Source organism: Corythoichthys intestinalis, chromosome 10 (genome assembly GCF_030265065.1).
Source record: "Corythoichthys intestinalis isolate RoL2023-P3 chromosome 10, ASM3026506v1, whole genome shotgun sequence".
Lineage (NCBI taxonomy): Eukaryota > Metazoa > Chordata > Actinopteri > Syngnathiformes > Syngnathidae > Corythoichthys > Corythoichthys intestinalis.
In genome coordinates, this window is record NC_080404.1 from 49,667,151 (window position 1) to 49,695,080 (window position 27,930).

General features: G+C 40.6%; 2 protein-coding genes across 11 annotated transcripts in view; one reads left to right on the plus strand and one right to left on the minus strand.

The window, feature by feature from the left end:
- Positions 1 to 19,162, minus strand: part of abcg5 (ATP-binding cassette, sub-family G (WHITE), member 5) — a 50,747-nt gene extending 31,585 nt beyond the window's left edge. Inside the window, exons 1-4 of one of the 10 annotated variants that reach the window (XM_057849135.1) lie at positions 18,927 to 19,162; positions 3,233 to 3,287; positions 1,360 to 1,409; positions 1,213 to 1,291 (exon numbers count right to left, since the gene is read on the minus strand). In XM_057849135.1, coding sequence (XP_057705118.1) covers positions 1,213 to 1,286 — 74 coding nt within the window. In that variant the 5' untranslated portion in view covers positions 1,287 to 1,291; positions 1,360 to 1,409; positions 3,233 to 3,287; positions 18,927 to 19,162. Of the gene's footprint in view, positions 1 to 1,212; positions 1,564 to 3,232; positions 3,923 to 18,765 lie in introns of those variants that run through there. The other 9 variants (XM_057849138.1, XM_057849137.1, XM_057849128.1 and 6 more) reach the window with 9 other exon arrangements.
- abcg8 (ATP-binding cassette, sub-family G (WHITE), member 8) lies at positions 1,125 to 27,714 on the plus strand. Its single transcript, XM_057849139.1, has 14 exons — positions 1,125 to 1,497; positions 1,576 to 1,764; positions 3,524 to 3,625; positions 3,688 to 3,835; positions 4,520 to 4,758; positions 6,730 to 6,862; positions 9,129 to 9,398; positions 9,473 to 9,623; positions 10,908 to 11,012; positions 11,086 to 11,285; positions 11,575 to 11,651; positions 18,911 to 19,178; positions 22,046 to 22,173; positions 27,194 to 27,714. The coding sequence occupies exons 2-14, from the start codon at positions 1,720 to 1,722 to the stop codon at positions 27,329 to 27,331; spliced, it is 2,004 nt and encodes a 667-aa protein (XP_057705122.1). The 5' UTR covers positions 1,125 to 1,497; positions 1,576 to 1,719; the 3' UTR covers positions 27,332 to 27,714.
- The last annotated feature ends 216 nt before the right edge of the window (positions 27,715 to 27,930 follow it).

Sequence of the window (27,930 nt, forward strand, 5' to 3'; positions counted from 1 at the left end):
AAGTCCATCTAGGGATGGAAAATTAGTAAGGATATAGTAGGGTTGTTCCGATCATGTTTTTTTGCTCCCGATCCGATCCCGATCGTTTTAGTTTGAGTATCTGCCAATCACGATATTTCCCGATCTGATTGCTTTTTTTTGCTCCCGATTCAATTCCAATCATTCCCGATAATTTTTCCCGATCATATACATTTTGGCAATGCATTAAGAAAAAAATGAATAAAACTCGGACGAATATATACATTCAACATACTGTACATAAGTACTGTATTTGTTTATTATGACAATAAATCCTCAAGATGGCATTTACATTATTAACATTCTTTCTGTGAGAGGGATCCACGGATAGAAAGACTTGTGACTTTGTATATTGTGACTAAATATTGCCATCTAGTGTATTTGTTGAGCTTTCAGTAAATGATACTGTAGTCATGCCCGAATGCATGATGGGAAGTAGAACCATGACTGTGCGTAGTGCTACCAATTGATATATCTTCTCTGCGTTGGAAATAAAATAATGTGTTAAGAAAAAGATCAAATGCTACCTTGCTTCGTCACATTGCTTCCCATGATGTTTCTAATCGTAGGGAGAGGGATTGTAAGGCTTTAGCCGATTAAAAAAAGGCTCCAAAGGCTGCCAAAATTCACTCTACTCATTTTACGCTGCCTTTTATCTCCTCTATATAGGTAAAACAGCGCCATTACAGATTATGCGCGACAATGCGTGAGTGGGTCGTTCAACGCATGCATTAATTGTGTTGAGTATTTTAACGTGATACATTTTTTAAAAAACTAATTACCGCCGTTATCGGGATAAATTTGATAACCCTACCTTAAGCCTAAACTAAAGACTCTGGATGAGTGTAACATATTATGTCTGTAACATTAAATACAATTAGAAAACGATTTAATTAAAATAAATATATATGTTGAAAAAAGGCATGGCCGATATTTTCCATATCTCCCTTCTCCAACACACCTGAATCTAATTATCAGGATCGTTATCAGGCTCCTGCAGAGCTTGCTGAAGAGCTGATCATTTGATTCAGGTGTGTTAAAGGAGGGAGACGTCAAAAACAAGCTGGATAGGGGCTCTTGAGGACTGGACTTAGCTTAGACTGGAGATAAAGACCTAAAAGTGGTGGGAGTTCCAGTATGGTTAGACAACTACAACTGAGGTTAGAAGTAGACTACCTATCAAACTGCACTTACCTCACTGTATAGGTCATCTTACTGACGCTGAGGCAGCATCGCGGCTCGGCCATCTCCTTTCTGCCATCTTTCATAGTCTCTGATGAAAGTCGGAAGGATTCAATGTCCTTACCCTCCTGATCGGGACGCTCCAACTGCGCTGCGTACCGTCTACTCATCTTCTACCCGTGTCCACATGAGCCCCAGCTCCCTGCATACTAAACACAGAGAGCCATAAACATTGCTCGGGCATGCAACCTTATCTCAGGGAACTTTGATCCACTCTGGCATAAAGCAGACCAGGAGGTGAGCGGCGTGTCCTCAAATGCGGCACGGAACAGGTGAGGTGACGGAACATCATTTTGAAAGAGACTTCCTTGGCAGGACACGAGAAGGAAGGAAAGCAGACCAAATCCACACCAGTGGAGAAAAAGACCAAAAAGAAGAGGGGGTAAGGCGTGGAGGAAAAACAGAGCGGGTGCATTGACCATTTGGCCAGACAAACATCAACCTGCGTCTTGCGTCATCATGGACACAAATAGTAGCTCCACTCACGCTAACGGAACCTCACAGGTGAGTCAATGACACTAATTGGACAACCCTATTTGCTTTCATTTATTTGTGATGTTGTTTCCTTCTAATGGGCTACTTACTGTATGAGTTTGACCCATGAGCAGCAGGGTTAGATAACGTGGAACCAGGCTGGAACCAGGGAACTTAAAGGTTAGTGAACTAGAGTTAGGGCACAGAGTCCTGGTCCGGCTCCCCCTTGATTATAATGCATCATAGACCGAGGATGTGGAGTCGCTAGAACCGGTTGGGGTAGGGGGGGAAGACTTGACGGTTGCCTCCCTGCCGCAGGCCCCGCCATTCCTGCACCTTTTTTAACGCACCACATGCATTGCACTCCACGGGGGGGCTTCGGCGAGGGGCTGCGGGATATGCAGCTGGGAAGAACTTCTATACGGCGATCCCACAGCCCTCAGCCAGGCTCTCCTGTTTTAATGCATACACTGCACTACCCTCCCCATACAATCCAATCACGGTGCTGGGTAATGGCTGCCAGTCGGGGACCTGGCAGCCACAGTAATAGGGCGATAGGTGGGTCCCACACTTTTTCTCTACGGCGTGGCTTCCGGGACGGGGCCTTCTCTTCGCCTGGGGGCGGGTTGGAGCTCCAGTCCTGCGCCGCTCGGCGGTGGCTTCTCAGCTCTCCTCCTTCCGCCTTCCCCTCCCGGGTATCCTCCTTAGGCTCAGCGTGGGTCGCTGGCTGAGTGTCTCTAGGCCAGCGGGGTGTCACCCACTCCTGGTGGGGATCCTGTCCTGCTCCGGGCCTAGTGGGCCGTGGGAGTCCCACGGTGTGCCGTGTCAGTTGGGGGGTTGTGGCGGTGGCTGGTGTGCCAGGTGGGCGGGCGGTGGTGGGGGTGGGCCTGGGGGGCGTTGGCAAGTCCCCTCATCCCTTGCCTGAAGGCCGGTCCATGGGGGAGCGGATGGTCCGGGGAACCCCCTGGGTCCCGGTGGATGGCAGCGGCCCCCTTGCTGGAGCTGCGGGAGGAAGGATGGGCTGTGCTGGCTCGCCCCCCCGATTGGCTGGGGGGGGACCGTAGCCCTGGGGCGCACCCCGCGCAGCACGTCCACTTGTCTGCAGGTCTATCACACATCTGATGGGATTCACCCATTACTGGGTGCAATTAGACACATTGAAGAAACTATTGGTGCCAGAATTACCGATTAGGCAGCATAGAATAGGATGTCAATATAGCCACACTTACAAGTGATTTACATAATACTGAGTTCTACGCCTCACACTGTTGATTTGTGTACACTTCACCCCAACGAATCACATCTCTTTCTGCCCCCCCCCCCCCCCCGCCCCCTTTTCTCCTCGGTCATCAAGCCCCCCCCCCCCACCACCACCACCACCACCACCACCACCACCACGGTGTCCACCAGAAATTAGCTTACGTTAGCACTACTATATTCATAGTTAGCGTAGACGTTTAATGTATTTCTTGTTGTTTGTTCTTCTCTTCAGTCTCACCTTTTCTATTTTCCTTTCTGTCCCTCCTTAATTGCTTCCTGCTCACTGCTTTCTCCTAATAAACAAAACAATGAATCATCACAATGGGAGTATCTCATACTTACAGGACAGGTTAAAAAACAAGAGAGAGAGAGAGAATGTTACAGAAGTTACAACAGGATGTATAAATGTTCTTAACAAAATGTAGACCACCTTGATCAAACAAATGTTAAACTTTGGTTTATAAATGTGTATCAGTGCTTCTGACAGTGTATTTTTGGTGAGCAACTGACTTTTTTCCCTCTGCTGCAGCATCAAAACACACAGTTGTTCTCTTCTGAGGAGGACAGCAGCCTCTATTTCACATACAGAGGTGACTGCAACCAGCTGGAAGTGAAAAACCTGCACTATGAGGTGACAACACATGTGTTCAGCCTGTTCTGTGGCTCCAAGTGTTCACGTGCTCCTAATGACAGGTGGACACAGCATCACAGATTCCCTGGTACGAGAGGTTGTCAGAGTTCAAGCTGCCGTGGGAGATTAAAGGCGACAGGCAGACGGCCATCGACAAATTAAGTTTGCGCGTCCGCAGCGGGCAAATGTTGGCCATCATCGGAAGTTCAGGTATATTGAATGATAACAGATTAACTACCTTACTTTAAATTAGGGATGTCCTGATCATACATTTTTGCACCCAAATTCGAGTCACCTGATTTTGAGAATCTGCCAATACAGAATCCTGATTTGATACCGAATTTTTTTTGTTTTGTTTTAAAGTTCCAAACATGTTACAGTACTGTACTTTTTATTTTTCAAATAAATGTTGTTTATTTTATTTTAAGGAGAATTTTAAAAATGCAGAATGAATTTACAAGTTACAAGATTAGGTCAAACCTTTACGTTACAGCTACTGAAGAAAAAAGTTGATTTTTTTTTTCTTTTTTCTTTTTACAAGTTCTTTAATTCTCTTACGAACAGGAGATGACGACATTTACATTTAGTGAGGAAAGAAAAAAATTGTGGTGCTCCCAAACCTTAAAATTTGTTTCAATTGTCGATTTCTCAAGCGGTAGCCTAGTGCCAACTCCCTAGATAAAAAAAACAGTGGAAAGCCTTATCAGACAAACCTAGAGCAAGAGTCCTTGTCCTGTAGCAGACGTTCAGATAAACGCACTGTTATGAGAACAATGATTATGAGCACCGATGTGAAATGAACAGATAAATGTTCAAGTGAATAAATGGAAATTACACTACTACACTACATACTACTGTACCACTCATCCTGAATGTTTGGATGCTCTGGTGCAGGATGCGGTAAAACGTCGCTGCTTGACATTATTACATGTCGCGACGAGGGTGGCGGCGTGACGTCCGGCCAGATTCTGATCAACGGTCGCCCCAACACTGCTCAGCTGGTGAAGAAGAGCATCGCACATGTGCGCCAGGACGACCGCCTTCTGCCACACCTAACCGTGCGCGAGACCCTCGCCTTCGTGGCCAAACTAAGACTGCCCACGCATTTCACACAGGCCCAGCGAGACCAACGGGTAATATGGGGTCAACCAAGTAGGGCTTGAATAGCATTATTCTGGATTGGTCGCAAGTCAATTATAGGCCCACAGAGACAAACCATTCACACCTTAACTGTGCCGTTGACGATGATAGACATACATTCACGTGGCTTTTTTTCATCTGCTGTGAACACTTGTTCATTTGCTGCCATTCCTGCCAGTTAAAATGGATTGGACTTCTCGTCAATAACAGCCAATGAGTTACATCGCTCTATTTAAAAGTCAGCTTTGTGCACCACTACATGATCTCTAGGATTTATACCCTGGAAGGGTTAACAAAAATTTGGGATTTCCCTCTCCGGAATGACCTCTACTGTTAAATTTACTTTCGACATGACCAGATTAGCCTCAATGCTACACAAACCTCTCTGATTAACCCTTTAACACCGAACGTGTCTGCAGCGACGCGTTTACGCATTTCGTCTTTGAAGCTTCGTCACGCTGTAATTACGTCACCCACGTGCCGCTGGTTGGTCTCATTTGAAAGTGCGGAAGTTGATGTCCACACCAGTTTTTATTTGAAGTCAATCGACCAAGAAAAACGGGAGATAACGTCATTTGAGATTTATAGTTTTATTGCACTCATAAATATGCATTAAAACGCTGCATGTGCCATGTATCTATCTCCATATTTCCATCATTTCTTGTCCTTTTTCCAAACCGAAAGCAGCACAAAAGACTACATATCCCAAGACCCGTTGTGATGTCAAGAAGGATGAACCGAATGTGAACATTTTTAATAAATTGCCGAGCAAGGCGCTAACCAAGGAAAAGGAGGCATGAACACCGGTTGGATTGCGCGAGCGCCTTTGAAACGTGCAGAATGAATCGAAAACTAAATTTAGCGCAAGCTAATGCATTTTTTCATCAACTCAAGGAATAGGATGAGCTGTATTTGTCGTTGTTTTCCTCGTATTAGTCAGCGTCTCGGCGAGTAGACGTGAAAGCAGCGCTCAAACGGCAGAAGAGTAGGCTGTGTGACATTGTATGTGACGCAGCTCAGTGACCTGTTCAAAAACAAACTTTATTGAGTGCGCAAAAACAAACAAAAAAAAAAAACACACACAAAAAAATTTATCGGGTCGCATGCCTGAAAAAATTGAACGGAACTACTTGTCAATATTTTTGAAAATACTTTTTTCAATTATATATATATTTTTTTCTTCACTATGAATCTTTTCAATTTTTATATAGATGTGTGTTTGAGAAGCTTGATTGCATGTACGTATACTTTAGATAAGGTGATGGGTATAATACCTAACTTCACAAAGAGATATAATCCAAACCCTTTTTGTGTTAGATTATATAAATTTTTTTCTCACTATTTTGCACTGTATATAACCTGTTTTGACCATAGTATGTGTAAAGGGCAAAAACGCCTATGACCATACCCGCTGTTTGTGTTGAATAGTCAAACATAAAACTAATCAATCTCATTTTTTTCTATTGAATGGTTATCCTAACAAGTTGAATAAATATTATCAAGCTTCAAAACAGTTGGTCGAGCATGTTTGGTTGTCAATAGGACATCAACATTACAAATTTTGAAAAAAGATTTTGGGATTTTTTTGTCTTTTTGGGTCCAAAATGTGGATTATAATTGGTCAGTGAAGAAAACAACAGTTTGGACATCAAGTTCAACGTGTCCTGAAAAAAGGGACCCAACTTGGTCATTGTAAACAAATTTTTCTTCGAAATATAAAGGCAACATCAAATGCATGCAAATTCGCCCAAAATAGGCTTAGGTGTTAAAGGGTTAACAGGTGACCAATCCAGGATAAATGAGGTTTTGCCCCCCTGTGGTTAGTTTGAGTAGACCTTAGTTCCTGTAAAATGGATTAGCTGGTACCTAACCCTTTGTTACTATAGGACAGTACCAAAATGTTGTTCCAATTTACATCCAGTCCATTCAGGACTGACCAAATTTCGACCGCGTTCCCCTCTCAGGTGGACGACGTCATCGCTGAGCTCCGACTGAGACAGTGTGCTCACACCAGGGTGGGGAACGACTATGTGCGAGGTGTTTCAGGAGGTGAGCGCAGGCGGGTCAGCATTGCAGTCCAACTCCTCTGGAACCCAGGTAAGAGAACCTTTTCAATCTCAGGGCGCTTTCACATTAGCACTGTTTGGTCAGTTTTAAACGGACCAGAGTTCTTTTTCTCAGATAGTCCGCTTTGTTTTGTAAATGTAAACGCGCATCCGAACTCTAGTTCAGACCAAACAAACGAACTCTGGTCGACTCAAAAACCGTAGCCTAGAACTCCAGACTCACCGCTGTTCCAGCTATAGAGTCTGGGACCCAGCTCCTTACTAGCCTCTCGAGCCTGAACGAAATCGTCCGTGCAATCAGATTCGTTTATTTGCATGACGTGTCCTTAACAAGCAACGTCACTGTTACGCGTCGGAAGTTGTCCCCACACAACACAGATGGCGAACGGGAGAGCCGAGAATATGTTCTTATCCGTGGTAAATTCAGGTTTAAATGACCAAAAACACACTGAGTCGCTAAAACCAAGTCTGTCTCGCGCTAGCCATGTTGAAAACTTCTCCGCTCTCCTCGTATGTTTACGTCCTCGCGCTTGAGTTTCTCATCGCTTTACCATTGTCACGTCCGCCCGTCGCTGATTGGTCCACTCCGTTGTCCGTTTGCTGTGACTTGCTCCACCCCGGGAATTTGATCTGCTGAACAGTCGCCAGACTATAGCTGGAACAGCGGTGAGTCTGGAGTTTCAGGCAATAAAAATCGTGGGTCTCAGTCCGCTTAAGCGAACCCTGCTTCGCTTGTGAATGCAAGCGGAGAAGGGTGCGCTTTTGCTACTTTATGTGCAGCATCACAGCGTGGATGCTGTGATGCTCCAGGCTTTGACGCTACATGCAGGACATCCTTGGAAGCAAAACTACAGCGCACATGCTTTTCAAAATCAACAATGGCAAGATGACAGACTTAACCATGGCCAAATGTTGCTGTGGTACACTAAGCAGTTGCATTTGATACACAGAATCAGATTCTAATGTGGCGGTTGTGTGCGGTTCCTGAACGGACCGTGTGAGAGTGACAGTGGCCGAGACAGGCAGACCCATCATAGTTTCGTGAGTCTCGCTCTCCTAGAAGTGGCGACACTTTAAAAGTCCAAAAAGTCACAAAAGTGAGAGTGATTGCACGCCTGTGTGACTTGCAGTTCCCTTTCGTGGTTTAATTTTCTCCGATGCATGTCTTATAGACTCCAGTTTACTCCGCATAGAGTCGGGCGGAAGCAACCCCGCTGCTAGCCGAGCGGCGATATTAATCTACCAGTATGTTACATTCTAGTTGTCCAATCAATGAACGCGCCTTTTGTCCATGTGATGCTGCTCGAAAATTTCGGTTGGCATAGTGTGATGCTGAACCTTTTCAACAAGTCATTCTCAAGTGTTGTTGTAAGGTATAGCTCTCTAACGGACCCTGGTCCTCTTGGTCTAATGTGAAAGTGCCCGGATGGTCCACTTCGTTTTGTAAATGTGAACGCACATACGAACTGTAGTTCGGACCAAACAAACAAACTCTGGTCCACTCAAAAATCGTGGGTCTCGGTCCGCTTCAAGTGAACCCTGCTTCGCTCGTGAATGCAACTGGAGCAGGGTGCACTTTTGCTACTATTGTGCAGCATCACAGCGTGGATGCTGTGATGCTCTAGGCTCTGACCCTACACGCAGGGCATCCTTGGAAGTGTTAGTACAGCGCACCATGCTACTCAAAATCAACAATGGCAAGATGACAGACTTAACCATGTCCAAATGTTGTTGTGCCACACTAAACAGTTGCATTTGATACACAGAATCGGCGGTTGTGTGTTGCATGCTGTTCCAGAACGTAACGTGTAAGAGGGACAGTGGCCGAGACAGGCGGAGCCTCTCAGTTTTGTTAGTCTCGCTCTCCTGGAAGTGGCAATAATTTGACAGTCCAAAAAGTCACGAAAGTGAGAGCGATTGTGTGCCTGTGTGACTTGGGTTACCACGCGGTTCCCTTTCCCCCTATACATTTTTTATATACTCCAGTTCGCTCAGCAGCGAGTCAGGAGGGAGGGTCTTAATATATGCTACATTATGTGCAGCGTCACGGCACCAAGCTCCCTCCCTCCCAGGAGGGGGGTATTTCCGCTTGTATTTGTCCAATCAATTTGTGCACCTTTTGTCCACGTGATGCTAGTCGGAAAGTTTGGTTGACGCAGTGTGAATGCAGAACCTTTTCAACAAGTTATTTGCAAGTGTTGTTGCGAGGTAGATCTCCAACGGGACCCTGGTCCCCTTGGTCTAATGTGAAAGCGACCTCAAGATATTAGACCGAAACTAAGCATTTAAGGTTTCAGGTATTTTGATTCTGGACGAGCCTACATCGGGTCTGGACAGCTTTACAGCCCACAATCTGGTCATCACACTGTCCCGCCTGGCCAGGGGGAACCGTCTTGTTCTGCTGTCGGTCCACCAGCCCCGCTCTGACATCTTCCAGCTCTTCGACCTGGTGGTCTTGCTCTCGTCGGGCTCGGCCGTGTACTGTGGTGCCGCTCGAGACATGGTACCGTATTTCACCACGCTAGGCCACCCCTGCCCACGTTACTGCAACCCTTCTGATTTCTACGGTAGGACAGCTTGGGTTCTCTCCATTTAACTTCGTATAGCACCCTTGACAAGCAGTTTCTTGTGATCGCGCCAGTGGACCTGATCAGTATTGACCGCCGTAGTCCGGAGCAAGAGGCCCAGTGTCTGGAGCGGGCTCGGGTGTTGGCGAAGCAATTTTCAGAACATGTTCGCGATACCGATGACCACATGTGGAAGAGCGGCCCACCAACGACACACTCTGACAGGTTCATGAATTCTTAGCCTCTTATCAACTCATATTAAAAATAGAGATGTCCCGATCGATCGGCATCGATCGGGTCCGATCACGTCATTTTCAAAGTATCGGCAATATATATATATTTTTTTAATTAAATCGTTTTCTAATTGTATTTAACGTTACAGACATAATACTGGACTGTCTCAGAAAATTAGAATACACAATATTCTAATTTTTTGAGACAGTCCTGTGTATATATATACAGGACTGTCTCAGGAAATTAGAATACACAATATTCTAATTTCCTGACTGTCTCAGGAAATATTGTGTATTCTAATTTCCTGAGACAGTCCTGTATATATACACAGGACTGTCTCAAAAAATTAGAATATTGTGTATTCTAATTTCCTGAGACAGTCCAGTATGTTTCACTCTTCCAGAGTCTTTAGTTTAGGCTTAAGGTAGGGTTATCAAATTTATCCTAATAAAGGCGGTAATTAATTTTTTAAAATATGTATTACGTTAAAATATTTAACGCAATTAATGCATGCGCAGCACGACCCACTCACGCATTGTCGCGCTCAATCTGTAATGGCGCCGTTTTACCTTTATAGAGAGATAATAGGCAGTGAAAAATAAGTAGAGTGAATTTTGGCAGCCTTTGGAGCCTTTTTTTAATTGGCTTAAACCTTCCAATCCCTCTCCCTACAATTAGAAATATAATGGGAAGCAATGTGGGGAAGCAAGGTAGCAATTGATCTTTATCTTAACACCTTATGTTATTTGCCAATGCAGAGAAGATATATCAATTGGTAGCACTACGCACAGTCGTGGTTCCACTTCCCATCATGCATTTGGGCAGGGCTACAGTATCATTTACTGAAAGCTCAACAAATACACTAGATGGCAATATTTAGTCACAATATACAAAGTCACAAGTCTTTCTATCCGTGGATCCCTCTCACAGAAAGAATGTTAATAATGTAAATGCCATCTTGAGGATTTATTGTCATAATAAACAAATACAGTACTTATGTACTGTATGTTGAATGTATATATTCGTCCGAGTTTTATTCATTTTTTTTCTTAATGCATTGCCAAAATGTATATGATCGGGAAAAATTATCGGGAATGATTGGAATTGCATCGGGAGCAAAAAAAAAAGCAATCGGATCGGGAAATATCGGGATCTGCAGATACTCAAACTAAAACGATCGGGATCGGATCGGGAGAAAAAAAACATGATCGGAACAACTCTAATTAAAAATCAATTAGTTAATAAAAGACTTTTTTTTTGCTTCACTGCTAACAGCAGCTCCCTGCAGCAAGACAAAGCAGAGGGTGACCAAGTCGTCGTCATCTCTAAGGAGAGAGAGCGACTACCAGGCAGACTCCAACAGTTTACTATCCTCATTAGGTGAGTGCTTAAAAAAAGTCAGGCATAAAAAGAACTCAAGCAAAACATCTCCAACAAGTTTCTTCACCGCCAGGCGTCACATGTACAACGATTACCGAGACCTTGTCACCCTACTGGTCCATGGCCTGGAGGCCCTGCTCATGTCGCTGCTGGTGGGGTTCCTATACTACGGTGCCGGAGACCAGCCTCTGTCCATACAGGACACCGTGGCACTGCTCTACATGATCGGAGCACTCACTCCCTTTGCTGTGGTGCTGGATGTCATAGCCAAATGTGAGGATTCACATGCAGAATTTGCTATCAAACACCTGATCAACTTCAAGGTCATTCAATGTCCTCTGACATGCCATATAAATTATCAAATATGGTGAAGTTTATTGTAGCTAATTGTATATAATTACAAGATGGCACAGTCGATTGAGTGTACAGATAAATACTTGAGCAGCCAGCATGTCTTAGAACCAAAGTCCTTTTCAGTACACTACCAACGACCTACACGTAATAGCAACTATTAAATGGGCAATACTACCTGACACCTACTAAGTTTCAAAATTCTTTGTAGGTCACACAGAGAGAGCAATGCTCTATCACGAGCTGGAAGATGGCATGTACTCTGTCACCTCTTACTTCTTTGCTAAGGTAATCATTCATTTTTATTGTAATAATTATTATTACTCATTGACTATTTCAGTGCCATTTACGGTGATAGATGTTTAACCATGTAACTATTTTCATTGTTCTGCTGTGAATTTAAATCAGTTTTTCTTCATTCACTGCCACGCCTCTCTGTTCAAATGAACTGGACTTCTACAATCGTCAAGGGCAGCCAATGAGTTCATGCATAGGCGGATCTACTATTCAGGCGAAGTAGACGATCGCCTTAGGCCCCCAATCAGTAGGGGGCCCCCAACGAGCAACCACTTGGGCCACCGGAGCCAGCAGCACCCCCAACTATTCGTCATGTATAATTATGTCAGCATACCAAACAAACAAATAACAAAACAAAAAAGAAAGCCATTTGAATGCTGCATTTAGAGTATATCTCCCCCACACACACGCACTACGATGGACTGTTCCACGACGACGACTGACAGAGTATCAGTTGCTTAGCTTCATTTAGCGCCGTTTAGCATCGCTTAGCTGTTCGTTAGCTTTACTTACCTCTCCCGCGGTTTTCACGCCACTAAGCTCGCTATTTTTACAGCTCACTTGCTACTTTGCACGTCGGCTATCGTTTGTTTCGAGCACATGAGCGAACGTGTTCTCCATGAGAGCCAAGGTGCAGTGAGGGAGAAGTTGAGAACAGGCCTCTAATGCCTCTTTTAACGTTCTTCTTCTTCTTCACACCGAACATAAAATACACGACAGCACACCCTGTGGCGAAATAATGTAGTACAGTTCCAATCAGTCATACAATAACACTCAACAGCTGGTTAACAGCAAAAGCACGTCATGTTCGTCATATAAATAATGATTTCTGGTGTTAATCCCACATACTTCAGAATTAATATTATAATACGTTGTGTAAATACTACATAATACAGATTCTACACGAAGAATAGCTTTTAAATGACGCTCTTCATGACAAATATGATTGGCAATGAATATTATAATTATTATACTACTATTATATATAGTAGCACACTATAATAATATTGCTAGAATTTTTTTTAAAGAATTGTTTTGAATAATGTTGGAAAGGCAAAGTCGGTGTTCTGAATCTGTTTAATTTCTATTCTTTTGCACTAGTAAATGCTATCAGCTTTTAACCTCATTGTTTATTTGTGATTAATTATAATTTACCTGATTATTTGTACTTTAATAAAGAATTTAAGTGTTCCAAAATAGTTTTGTGAATTAATAAGTGTCAACAAAGAATTCATTGCTAAATTTGTATAAAAAAAGAAAATTATTAGATTAGTCGATTAATCGTAAAACTAGTCCGTTGCCTAATCAGGAGAAAATTTGTCATTTAGGACAGCCCTATTGTACCAGAACATATTTCCTCCACACCCTTCTCACCTTTTTAACCCCTGACCCATGAAGAGGGCCCCTGGATATGTTCGCCTTAGGCCCCAAAATTGCCAAGTCCGCCACTGAGTTCATGTAATCTGTAGTGTGTACCTGTGAAACCTTTTTTTTGCGAGCACGTGGTAATTTAGGGTTATACAGTATAAATAAACGAGACTTGACTGAAATACAGCACACAAAGTCACCACTAGAGGGAAGCCTTGCTCCATGGTGGACACTGTGTCTGCATACACTATGGATAGGAGCAAAAAAATATAACTGTAACCTCAAGGATACGTTGGCCTCTCGACTTGTATTCAAAATTCAGCGGGGCTTGCAATACGCCATTGATTTTTGTATACACAAAGGAAAACATTTTGAGATCCGATTTTCACTATCATTCAAAATGCAGTATCTCAGAAATGAGAAGGGTTTTGATGAAATTTGAGAGATTTCAAAGGCTAAATTAGATGTGATATGCTGTCACCGACATCGTGATTGATTCTCGGGGAACCTGTAAACTAGTTCAATGAGTGAAACTACAATACAGTTAGTTCCAGGGTTACGAACGAGTTCCGATCCAATGCTGGCGACGTAACCCGAATTTCTGCTTAAGTCAGAATTAACCCTTTAAGTATTAAATTACCCCTAATTACCCCCTAAATCTCAAAATTACTATCCAAAAACATGTATGATACGTCATTGCAAGGGCGTAGGTTTGGTCTCAACATTGGTAGGGACGCTATAACAGCATAACCTGCATGTACACTTTTTGCTGGGGACAGGACATTAATAAGACCAAACAGATTGGGTACATTTCTCAAAAATAGCTGGTTCCTATGTAAAAATGAAAAAAATTACAGTAAAATTATTTTCATAGGAGAAAGTCATTTTTCAAAATGAATGCTTCATATAAAGGAAGTTTACAGTGGTTGTTTTTTTGTTTTTTGGGGAGGGGGTTTAAAAAAATGTGCATCGACTGCAAATAAAAATACATTTTTTATAGGGCTGTCAAACGATTAAAATTTTTAATCGAGTTAATTACAGCTTAAAAATTAATCGTAATTAATCCAATTAATCGCAATTCAAACCATCTATAAAATATGCCATATTTTCCTGTAAATTATTGTTGGAATGGAAAGATAAGACACAAGGAGGATATATACATACAACATACTGTACATAAGGACTGTATTTGTTTATTATAACAATAAATCAACAAGATGGCATTAACATTATTAATATTCTGTTAAAGCGATCCATGGATAGAAAGACTCGTAGTTCTTAAAAAAAAAAATGTTAGTACAAGTTATAGAAATTTTATATTAAAACCCCTCTTAATGTTTTCGTTTTAATAAAATTTGTAAAATTTTCAATCAAAAAATAAACTAGTAGCCCGCCATTGTTGATGTCAATAATTACTTACACAATGCTCATGGGAGCTGAAGCCTATAAAATCAGTCGCACCCAAGCGCCAGCAGAGGGCGGCAAAACTCCATAGACACAACAAGTGAGTGTTACACTGCACTGTCATTTAAATCTGTCTGAGCGGGCCATCTGCGTTAATTGCGTCAAATATTTTAACGTGATTAATTTAAAAAATTAATTAACGCCCGTTAACGCAATAATTTTGAGAGCCCTAATTTTTTAATGATGTAGAAAATACATACATTTTAATTAAGGAATAAATGCACAAAATGCACAGTTGAATTAACGTTAAAAGTAGAAAAAGTACAGGAAGACACGTCTCTAAGCAGCTTTCTACTCGAGTTTCACAGGTTAAGAAGTTCACACAGTTTAATGTTATGCTAACTCTGATGCAGCTTGGACTTTAAATTGCAAAATTAGTGGTGTGTTCCCCACCTTCACAACACTGACGTCTTTTTTACATTACTTAAAGTGGTTGCTGCTGCTAGCCGAAAAAAAACTTCTAATATCCCTCCTCTTCAAAGGGGGCAGAGGAAGCGGCATGTCGACATGTATTTCTGTCGGGATTGTGTGAATGTGGTGGTTCTTGTCATCAGCCAGTCAAACGTGCGTTTGAAGGGGGGAAAAATGGACCAGCACATTCAGAAAGTGAAAAGGGGTCAATGTAAGTCTGAACATAATATAGGGACAATTCGATCCTTACAACTTATGGGAAGACAATCTAAATTAACTTTATAACCCAACTCATTATATAATGCAAATAAGGTTGCTTAAAAGTTGGTGGGGACAATTTGAGCATCCTTAAAATTGGTGGTGTTATGTCCCTACCGTCCCTATGCAAACCTACGCCCTTTGTCATTGTACTGTCCTCATCAAGACGTTTGAGCTAAGTCCTTGCTAGACAGCAAGTTTAAGCTCTGAAATGACTATGTCAGATGTCCGTGTGGTTTGCTGACTTTATTCAGCTGCTCATGACATCAACACTTGCAGAATGTAACTAAAATAAAAACGATCAGTTTCATCTTTCATAACACCCATTAAAATTCACGTTTATAACTAGCTGCTGGTACAGCAATAACAATCCACACAAGCGATTAGGATCTATCAGTTAGCGTTCGCGCATCATCAAAAACAATCACATCAACTCGGCCCAAGTATTTGAAAACACAATAACAGTACAAAACGTGTTCCCTCTTTGGATGCCTCACAAGCAACAAATGTGCGCGCAGGCTTGCATGCTTTCCCCTCTCTCTCTCACTCGGCTGCGCGACTTCTTCAATGGAACAAATATGGTCTTCATCGTGTGTGCGCCTGCGCTCTTCTTCGTGTGCGCAAAAACGTTCTTCGTGTGTACATGCGCTCTTACTCGCGTGCCATTAGTACTACCTTCGCAACGCTTCCTGCCCCAAGAGAAAAGCATGCATTACAAAACAAAAGTCAACATTATTAAAAAAAAAAATCATCATCATCATAATATCATATCATAAAGTCGACATCACATTAGCCCTAACCCTAAACCCACGGGGACTGCCTGTACTTCACAATCAAACTAACCTAAACATACCGAAAGTAGTCAGCAGGTGGCAGACCAATTTAATTTTTATGGGCTGAAGTTAAGTCATCACTCAGGTTGTTGTTGTTCTCGTGGACACTAGCTTGAAGTCATACTCCTCAGTCATTTCTGAACCAAAACCTGGTAGCATTGTAGCATGAGCCAGTATCTATTGATTCTTGGAACCAGAACCAATTTTTTTGTATAAGGGCTGATTAATAAATTGGGGGGCTGGAGCAATCAAGCCGTCAATGGCAGGAAAACTCAATGCCAGTCATCCCAGTTAAAATGTGAGTTTTATCACTGTCAATGGCAGGGAATGAGTTAAGGATGCTAAAAAAATAAAACAAACAAAAAAAAATTTAAGTAAGAATATTTTGTAATGCCCTATCTAGCTTTGGGTATACAGTGATTCCTCGTTTTTCCGTGGTCAATGGGGACCAGAAACCGCCACGATGAGTTGCCAGAGCAACTTTTTAACAAGTTAAACGATGATTGACGCATGCGGCGCTTTGCAGCTTTGGCTTTCAAGCATATGTGGCAAGATCAAACATTAAACGTCTGCCAATCATCGTTAACTTTAATAAGCAGCTCCAGTGCATGACCAACAAAGAGCAGTAGGAGGCAGCGTGAGGCTACGTGATCGACTCGGGATGGTTTATCTGTATTTATTTATTTATTTTAGGGGTGTCAAACGATTAAAATTTTTAATCGAGTTAATTACAGCTTAAAAATTAATTAATCGTAATTAATCGCAATTATTCGCAATTCAAACCATCTCTAAAATATGCCATATTTTTCTGTAAATTATTGTTGGAATGGAAAGATAAGACACAAGGTGGGTATATACATACAACATACTGTACATAAGTACTGTATTTGTTTATTGTAACAATAAATCCACAAATGGCATTATTAACATTCTTTCTGTTAAAGTGATCCACGGATAGAAAGACTTGTAGTTTTTAAAAGACAAATGTTATAGTTACAAGTTATAGTAATTTTATATTAAAACCCCTCTTCATGTTTTCGTTTTAATAAAATTGGTAAAATTTTCAATCAAAAGTAGAGTTGATATAATAATAATAATAATAAAAATAACAATAATAAGAATAGAGCGACCAAAGTCTGAGTAAGTTTTACGTGTATTTTGCATAGCTATTTTGATATGGAATGCCAGTTCATTTTGCATTGTTGTTTAACTGTGTGAGAATAGGGCCTCATTACGATAGACTGAAGTGCTTTTCTTTTTGTGAACATTATTTAGGAATATTATTTTTGTTGTGCTTTCACTAAATGATACTTATTTTTGATTTGAAGGAGTTGCCGAAGCTTATGCCAGTAAACGGCGCGGTCCAAAGAACGCCTGGTTCCACTCGCCTTTGTAACATATATATCTCTGTACATATCTTACCCAAAATACAACAAGACACATAATTGCCACTAAAAGAAAGAAAACTTTCAGAAATATGTGTGGAGCACAAATAGCACAATGCAACAGCATAAACGTCTCACAACTACTAATTCTCCCACGTTTAGAAGGAATACATTAGTATTGAACGGCGCTGCCCCCAAGCGGCCGGTGGCATTCTCTTCACTATTAATGTCTATAAACGGCGTCATTGTAATCTGTTTGAGGCAATGCGTGAGCAGGTCATTCAGTGCATGCATTAATTGTGTCAAATATTTTAACGTGATTAATTTAAAAAATTAACGCCCGTTAATGTAATAATTTTGACAGCCCTAATTTATTTAATTTTTAATTGAACACAATTCTGCGATTGACAGAGGGTGCGAAGTTTGAAGCGCGAAGTAGTGAGGGATCACTGTATTGTAATTCTAAACTAGGGTGACCAAATGTCCTCTTTTGCCTGGACAAGTCCTACTTTCATGTAGTATCCTCGTCGTCCGGGCGGGTTTTATAAATTCATAAAAATATCCGATTTTTATGATTTTTCACGGGAACAATTTGAAGAGAATCCCTCCGGCCGCTGGGTGGCAGCAGTTGACATGGCTCCTACTAAAAAGGGAGGGAAGGATTAGTACTTCTTGTTTTTGTTGGCAGTTTACCCCTATCATGAAGCATTACCGCCATCTACTGAGTTGACCATTTGGCCACAACCCCTGCCCAGTTAAGTTTTTTACGATAAATACCTATATAATGGCAACCGTTGACTTCTGTCGGAGCTTTGACTGTAAAGCCAAACCACGCTAGGTATTATGGGAAACGTAGTTTTGAACTGCTACGTTTGGAAACATACTGGTTGAATAGTTTGTCAGTTTATTTCGGTTATTGTTTGTGTGCAATCGAGAACATTGAATATCAATTGAATGGGAATAACAATTCGTCAAGGACAATTGTCGTGATAGTAATTTATAAAAATGTTTAGTTGGCTCATAGCCTACTGTGTGTATGTGTATTGACTGAACTACATTTCCATGGGTCTGCATTCTATATATATTTTTTCAAACTGCATTTTTCCATCCAGAGTGATGAGGCACACTTTAAATATATTAAAGTGATATAGGCATTTTTGAGTGAACTTTGAGTAAAATTCAAGTATCTTGAGGCCGGGCTGAGTGTCCTCTTTTTTGGAAATCAAAATACGGTCACCCTATCTAAACCTTCTATGATTGAATTTGAAAGGGGCAAACACGGACCAGATTTTCTAAGTGAAAGATCTCAGCGAAATGATGTCAGAAAGAAAATATTGGAGGATAAGTTTAAAGAATCCCCGTTACTAACCGATAAAATTCACTCACCATGCCTCTCGCTAACAGGTACATCCGAAAGTTAGCAACGCTATCGTGTCCGCCCCCAGGTTCCCAAATTAGCCAAGCAATTTTAATTTTAAAAGTTGATAAAATGCTAACACTTAGCTGTAAAAATATCCATGTGTGTCTCCAGGTGTTGGGAGAATTACCTGAGCACTGCGTGTTCACTCTTGTCTATGCACTACCTATCTACTGGCTAGCAGGCCTGAACGAGGCTCCGGACCGCTTCCTCCTCAACTTCCTGCTCGTCTGGCTGATGGTTTACTGCAGCCGGGCAATGGCACTCTTTGTGGCCGCCGCCCTGCCCACCTTGCAGATCTCTGCCTTCATGGGCAACTCGCTCTTTACTGTCTTCTACCTGACCGGAGGCTTTGTTATTAGCCTGGAGAACATGTGGTTGGGTGAGCTAACGTGCCGATTTGAAATTGTCGGCACGGTGTAGGCTGCGCTAGAGCAGGGGTGTCCAAACGCTTACAGATAAATCAAAGGATGTAAGGGCCAACTTGAAATCCTTTCATTTGTTAAACAGATGATCAAATAGTCGTCCATTCTATTTCTACTGGGAGGGCTTCCAATGATAGTTCGATCAGTTAAATCACTCAATACCAGCCTTCCAGTGCAGTGAATGAGTTTAGCGCCACAATAAACACACAAATCTAGAGGTATAGATTGCAAGATTGCTCAATTTCTTCCCAATAAATTATTTATCAATTTCCGTAATTTTTGGACCATAAGGTGCACCTGACTATAAGCCGCCACCCACCAAATTTGACACAAAAACAGCATTTGTTCATAGATAAGCTGCACCGGAGTAGAAGGCGCAGCTGTCCTCACTGTATTATGGGATATTTAAACCAGGGGTGTCAAAATTATCGCGTTAACGAGCGGTAATTAATTTTTTAAATGAATCCCGTTAAAATATTTGACGCAATTAACGCACAAATGCCCCGCTCAAACAGAAAGGACAGCAAAAAGGACTGCAAAGTGAAAGGTGCGCTTGTTGTGTTTTTCGGAGTTTTGCCGCCCTCTGCTGGCGCTTGGGTGCGACTGATTTGATAGGCTTCAGCACCCATGAGCATTGTGTAAGTAATTATTGACATCAACAATGGCGGGCTACTAGTTTATTTTTTGATTGAAAATTTTACAAATTTTATTAAAATGAAAACATCAAGAGGGGTTTTTATATAAAATGTCTATAACTTGTACTAGTTATTATCTTTTATTTTCTATAAATATTTATAAATATTTATATATTTATTTATTTGTATATTTATTATTTTTATTTATCTTTTAAGAACTACAAGTCTTTCTATCCATGGATCGCTTTAACAGAATGTTAATAAGGGTAATGCCATCTTGTTGATTTATTGTTATAATAAACAAATACAGTACTTATGTACCGTATGTTGAATGTATATATCCATCTCAGTCTTATCTTTCCATTCCAACAATAATTTACAGAAAAATGTGGCATATTTTATAGACGGCTTGAATTGTGATTAATTTTTGAGCTGTAATTAACTCGATTAAAACTTTTAATCGTTTGACACCCCTAATTTAAACCAAAAGATATTAACCAATAAAACTTTATTTGACAGCGGTATCATAAGTTTGTCATAGGACCAAATTAATCACCATAACGTTTTGAACCAATTGGCTGCAAAGCTTCATTGCGTCAAGAATCTCCATTTAGCCATCACTGCTCCCTTGGGGGGAGACAGTCAACCTCTGCTGCCACCTACTGTCAACACTGTTGTTCAACATGCCTCCGAGCATGGATTGCAGCACTACAGATGTAAATAACAATCAAAATTCATGTTCTGTGCTTATTATTATGGACAGTTACTGTTCCAGTTGTGTCATAAATTGCTAGTTAAGATATTTGGTAACACTTTATTTGACAGTTGTGCCATAAGACCATCATCATACTTATGACATGACACTGCCATGAGCATTAATGAATACTTACGAAAGATGTCATTTTGTGTCATCTGGCCAATTATCTCACTTTTGAATGGATGTAAAAGATCCGAGCTGGACATAAATGGACTTTGTGACATAATTTGCCAGATGAGACTTAATGACATCTGTCATAAGCATTCATTAATGGTCATGATAGTGTCATGTCATAATTATGACGGTCTTATGGCAGTTTAATGACGCTGCCGTCAAATAAAGTGTTACGTATTAACTAGGGCTGTCAAAATTATCGCATTAACGGGCGTTAATTAATTTTTAAAATTAATCACGTTAAAATATTTGACGCAATTAACGCAGATGCCCCGCTCAGACAGATTTAAATGACAGTACAGTGAAACGCTCACTTGTTGTGTTTTATGGAGTTTTGCCGCCCTCTGCTGGCACTTGGGTGCGACTGATTTTATAGGATTCAGAACCCATGAGCATTGTGTAAGTAATTATTGACATCAACAATGGTGGGCTACCAGTTTATTTTTTGATTGAAAATTTTACAAATTTTATTAAAACGAAAACATTAAGAGGGGTTTTAATATAAAATTTCTATAACTTGTACTAACATTTATCTTTAAAGAACTACAAGTCTTTCTATCCATGGATCACTTTAACAGAATGTTAATAATGTTAATGCCGTTTTGTTGATTTATTGTTATAATAAACAAATACAGTCCTTATGTACCGCATGTTGAATGTATATATCCATCTTCTTATCTTTCCATTCCAACAATAATTTACAGAAAAATATGGCATATTTTATAGATGGTTTGAATTGCGATTAATTACGATTAATTAATTTTTAAGCTGTAATTAACTCCATTAAAAATTTTAATCGTTTGACAGCCCTAGTATTAACCCAAATCAACAAATTAGCCCCACTGGACTATAAGACGCAGGATTTAAAATGAGGGGGAAAAAGTAGCGGTTTCTTGTCCTAAAATTACAGTATATAAGATAATTTGCTATTTAGGTTTATTTAGGTAAAACAAAATACCAAATTTCTACAGTTTCTTACATTTGCAACATGTCAGCTATTGATCACTAAGCTAATGGAAAGGCACTGTTTAAGTCACTAAATCACTATCTCTATCTAATATTAAAGCTGAGAAGTGCAATACAATGTAGCCTGATTTTAAACTTCTTGTGCGGCCCATATTCAATAATAATTTCAAATTTTGCTACTCGTCAACGGGCCGCAGTTGTCCCGCGGGCCAAAGTTTGGACACCCCTGGGCTAGGGGTCCCGCCGTGTGCCATGATGAACACGTTTTAAAATTTGATATGACCTTTTCCAGTGGCTTCGTGGCTCTCTCACGCCTCCTTCATGCGTTGGGGCTATGAGGGGCTTCTGCTGGTCCAGTTTAGAGGAAACAAATACCCCTTCACCATTGGCAACTTCACCTTGCAAGTGGACGGAATATATGTGAGTGCTGTTTAAACTATTTTAGTGCTAATGATGAACTTTTGTCATAAATTACTATTTTTATAGGGCTGGGGAAATTACTTCCTGCTAATTAATCCAGCAAAACTAGTCCCAAAACACAACAAATCCAACATGTTCTAACCTTGGTGGTATTATTTATTTAGATTTAGCATTGAAAAGATATACATATAATACGTTTTTTTCCCCCCACTTTTTCTGCTAAGTATAATTTTTAAAAAAGTAAAATATATTTTAAAGTTTTTTCAAGCACTTCAAATGTAATAACTATGATGAGTTTTAAACATGTTACTGTCTCACCAAATTATTTTTAAACAAGAATAAAGTAGTGGAAAAATGCTTGGCTTTATTAGATGCTTCATTGAGTGAGTGCTTAAATTCGCTCAAGCTGCTCACTTACAATGAGTTGCCACAGCAACTGTTGCATGTGAAACATGCAGCGCTTTGAAGCTTTGGCTTCCAAGCATCTGTGGCAAGATCAAACATTAAATGTCTGTCAATCATCGTTAACTTTAACAATAAGCAACTCGAGTGCACGTGCACTACCTGACAGACAAAGAGGAGGGAGCGAGAGTGAGACAACACGATCGTCTTAGGACAGCTCATCTGTATATGGCGGAAAACAATCAGGTGACTTGAAGTTCCGCTCTGAGACCCCCAATTTGACGAAATTTCAAAATTGTCCAATATGCATGTGTGATATATCATTGGAAAGCTTAAAATCTCCATTTCTGGGGGAAGAAAAATTTTGGACGGGAGGGCATCTTTTTTAAAAAAAAAATGTTTTTTAAACAGCAAAACCCTATATGGAGGTGAGAGCACGCGAGAGCAGAATTACAGACGCCATGACTTTAACGAGATATTATCGTGTACTTACCTTGTTTCGATCCAAAAACTCAATGTTGCATGTATCACTGAGTATCAAGACACAGCTGTGAATGGCCACAGCTGGATTTTTTGGGGAATTTAGGGGTGAAACATGGTAATATAACAAGGGTCGCGATGCAGAAATCGCAGACGTCAAGGAGTGGTCGTTTCATATATTTACCCTTTTAAACGTTTTTTTTTTTTTTTGGGGATCAATTATTTATCATCTTGCATATCGGGGGGAAATGCAACAGTAACAAAAAAATACAGTTTAGCGATAGTTATGAGGTAGATATCCCTGACAGACGTCATTATTTTCATTGTGACGTAATATGTTTTAAAGTTCAAAATATGAGAGTGAATAATTTAATGTTTTTTTTTTTTAAACAAAATATTAGACATCAATTAATGATTCTAAGCTAAAAATGACAGACATTTTGAATAATATAATTACTTGTTTTCATGGCTGGGTTGAAGCAAAAACGGTTGCGCGACATCTGTAAACGGAGGTTTCTAGGGTAAAACGGGCAAATTAAAAATAGTTCGGGGGCTTAATGCGCCATGAATCTGCTATGGCAGCATATAGACCCCACTCACCAATGTCACAAAATGACGTGTCGCTGTATCCGGCCACCATATTGTCCGTCATTGTTTATCCGTATTCTCAATGGTTTCAATTTGTCGTGCAATTTATAGTGCAATTCATGGAAGCCCCGGTGCTTTCAGGCACGGTAAACTCATTGGATGCGTTGCATAAAAGGCTTTATGTGGAAAAGCTTCAGTCTATCCATTCGCCAGATCCATATTTGATGCCTAAATCGATATTTTTCGGCCCGCTGTCTTCGCCGTCTCTGCCTGACATCTGCAACCCTGATATCTACAACGATCTTGTCCACACAAAATCAGCCTATTCTCACAAAAGTTTGAAAAACTTTAAGAGCAGCACTCTAAGCAACATTACCCCGTGTGACCCTTTACTTTCAATTTTCTAAAATGGCGACAATCAATAAAAAAAACAGTTGACTGCGATGGCCGACGCTTCAAGGATAGGTGGATATTGGACTATTTCTTCAATAAAATACGCAAGCGTGTCTGCATCATTTGCAAAGAGACAGTCGCTGTTTTCAAAGAGCGCGATATGAGGCGATATTACCAAACAAGACACGCTGACATGTACAACAAGACGGAAGATATGCAATGAGAAATTATAGCAACTTGAAGCTAATTTAATTTCACAGCAGCAGTATTTCGCAAGAGCCCGAGGGTCGAAAGAGAACGCCACAAAGGCGAGATTGTTGAAATTATGGGAAAAATAATAATAATAAAGCAAATGTGACACACAGAAGGGCTTGCTAAAATTTCTTTAAATGTATTGTTCTACGTAAATCAGCCCAGGTAGCCCCCCACATTTTTACCACACCAAATCTGGCCCTCTTTGCAAAAAGTTTGGACACCCCTGTTTAACTGATGATCCGGAGACGAGGCCAGCTTCTTTCACTTGTTACCAGCTAAATAGTATTCAAAAAATAATGATAGTGGAAGAAATAAGCATCTTGAATTTGAAACTGTATGTTGTCGGCAATTAGCCTCGCAATGATCTTAATTATGGTTGTCAGCCCAAAACCATCTAAAAATATACAGTGCCTTGCAAAAGTATTCGGCCCCCTTGAATCTTGCAACCTTTCGCCACATTTCAGGCTTCAAACATAAAGATATGAAATTTAATTTTTTTGTCAAGAATCAACAACAAGTGGGACACAATCGTGAAGTGGAACAACATTTATTGGATAATTTAAACTTTTTTAACAAATAAAAAACTGAAAAGTGGGGCGTGCAATATTATTCGGCCCCTTTACTTTCAGTACAGCAAACTCATTCCAGAAGTTCAGTGAGGATCTCTGAATGATCCAATGTTGTCCTAAATGACCGATGATGATAAATAGAATCCAACTGTGTGTAATCAAGTCTCTGTATAAATGCACCTGCTCTGTGATAGTCTCTGGGTTCTGTTTAAAGTGCAGAGAGCATTATGAAAACCAAGGAACACACCAGGCAGGTCCGAGATACTGTTGTGGAGACGTTTAAAGCCGGATTTGGATACAAAAAGATTTCCCAAGCTTTAAACATCTCAAGGAGCACTGTGCAAGCCATCATATTGAAATGGAAGGAGCATCAGTCCACTGCAAATCTACCAAGACCCGGCCGTCCTTCCAAACTTTCTTCTCAAACAAGGAGAAAACTGATCAGAGATGCAGCCAAGAGGCCCATGATCACTCTGGATGAACTGCAGAGATCTACAGCTGAGGTGGGAGAGTCTGTCCATAGGACAACAATCAGTCGTACACTGCACAAATCTGGCCTTTATGGTGAGTGGCAAGAAGAAAGCCATTTCTCAAAGATATCCATAAAAAGTCTCGTTTAAAGTTTGCCACAAGCCACCTGGGAGACACACCAAACATGTGGAAGAAGGTGCTCTGGTCAGATGAAACCAAAATTGAACTTTTTGGCCACAATGCAAAACGATATGTTTGGCGTAAAAGCAACACAGCTCATCACCCTGAACACACCATCCCCACTGTCAAACATGGTGGTGGCAGCATCATGGTTTGGGCCTGCTTTTCTTCAGCAGGGACAGGGAAGATGGTTAAAATTGACGGGAAGATGGATGCAGCCAAATACAGGAACATTCTGGAAGAAAACCTGTTGGTATCTGCACAAGACCTGAGACTGGGACGGAGATTTATCTTCCAACAGGACAATGATCCAAAACATAAAGCCAAATCTACAATGGAATGGTTCAAAAATAAACGTATCCAGGTGTTAGAATGGCCAAGTCAAAGTCCAGACCTGAATCCAATCGAGAATCTGTGGAAAGAGCTGAAGACTGCTGTTCACAAACACTCTCCATCCAACCTCACTGAGCTCGAGCTGTTTTGCAAGGAAGAATAGGCAAGAATGTCAGTCTCTCGATGTGCAAAACTGATAGAAACATACCCCAAGCGACTTGCAGCTGTAATTGGAGCAAAAGGTGGCGCTACAAAGTATTAACGCAAGGGGGTCGAATAATATTGCACGCCCCACTTTTCAGTTTTTTATTTGTTAAAAAAGTTTAAATTATCCAATAAATGTTGTTCCATTTCACGATTGTGTCCCACTTGTTGTTGATTCTTGACAAAAAATTAAAATTTTATATCTTTATGTTTGAAGCCCGAAATGTGGCGAAAGGTTGCAAGGTTCAAGGGGGCCGAATACTTTTGCAAGGCACTGTATTAAATGCATCTTACCAGATATAAAATGACTACTACATAATCTGTGGTGATCGTTTGGTGCCCAGTTTTCTCGTCGAATTGCAGCAGTCTATCTCGCTCTCCTCTCAGGGTCTCTCGGAATACGGTAGAACTTCAAGTCTCTCCGTCTATCTTCTCTGTTACTGCAACCAACCGCCGCACACGCCTTCACCATTTTGATTATCAATGTTAACGAGCAGAAAAACACGCCATAATAGGAGGAATTTACGTAGTGGTAATGTGTAAACACGACGAGCTGATGGACAATATGGCGCGGAGGCGTGGTTGCAACGTCATGTGAGTGGGGTCTATTGACATATTGTTCTATCAAACACAGCAGTTGTTTTGGCTTAAAATAAAGCAGTTTCTTTTCAAGAGGAGTGCAAGAGCAGAAACTGCTTTTTCAGTTTTGTCTGTGTTTTCCGCCATATATATATATATATTTTTTAATTGAAAAAAATCCGCGATGGACTGAGGGCGCGGAGTTTGACTCGCGAAGTAACGACGTGATCACTGTACTTTTATAGTAGTTCGTTGTTAATTGGACATGGATATTTTACGGTATTCCCGTTTTTAATAACGGTATAATTCTGGCAACCACAACTGCTAGTATTTTACCGCAAATTCAGGTTTTATTACAGTAGCCATAAAACACATTGCGTAGGCCTTGGAATGTCAAAATGTTCTAAATCAGCTGTCAATCATTAGACATTGTTGTTTCTGGCGTTGAAAGAGTTAAATCCACACCAATGTTTCTGTCCAGAAAACTATTGGGGAAATACAATGAAATGAATGGATGTTGGTATGTATGTGTCCAAGCAAATTCTCAGATAAATATGTGTATTCAGGTGGTGGAGGCCATGAAAATGAACCAGTATCCTCTCTACTCATGTTACCTGGTGCTGCTGGCCGTGTGCTTGGTCTTCATGGCACTCTACTACCTCTGCCTGAAGTTCATCAAGCAGAAGTCCAGTCAAGACTGGTGATCCACACAATCAAATCATCACCAATACAAAAAATTTCAGAATTACATGTTGAGTTTCCAAATTATTCAGGTTCAGAGCCATGGCAAGCAAATAAAATCAACAACAGTAGTTAACAGAAGTTATTTTGTAATGAAGCAATGACCTTTTTTTGCCATGATTGAAACGTGCGTTGCAGTATAGCAGTTCGCCGCTTGATGGCAGCAAAGTACCATAGTACCGTTGAAGTGACGGACACCTCTTAATTCCATATATTCTGCTTGCCCAATGCATTCACTCATTCATTCATTGTTTGTATATATATGTGCAAGGTTTAAGTACTTGTACTGCATGTGTATGTGTATGATTACAAAATAAAATGAGGCTTTGTATATATCTTCTAAAAAAAAATTGTACCTTTACATTAAGTGTGTTTTTGTGTATACAAGTAGAGACTGAAAAAAAGTGTCAATGTCTGTGATGTTAAACAATCAGTTTTAAGTGTTTTAGTTAACTTCTCTCATCGTTGGAATTCAGTTACCTTATTACTTTTTTTCAAGTATAATTTTTAAAAAGGATGTTTTTAGTTTTAGTTGGGGCTGTGAAAATTATCGCGTTAACTA

Coding starts and splice junctions, on each gene's coding strand:
- abcg8 (XM_057849139.1), top strand. CDS start 1,720: ATGGACACAAATAGTAGCTCCACTCACGCTAACGGAACCTCACAG. Junction 4,759..6,729: donor AGGCCCAGCGAGACCAACGG/GTAATATGGGGT, acceptor TTCCCCTCTCAG/GTGGACGACGTCATCGCTGA. Junction 9,399..9,472: donor CAACCCTTCTGATTTCTACG/GTAGGACAGCTT, acceptor TGATCGCGCCAG/TGGACCTGATCAGTATTGAC.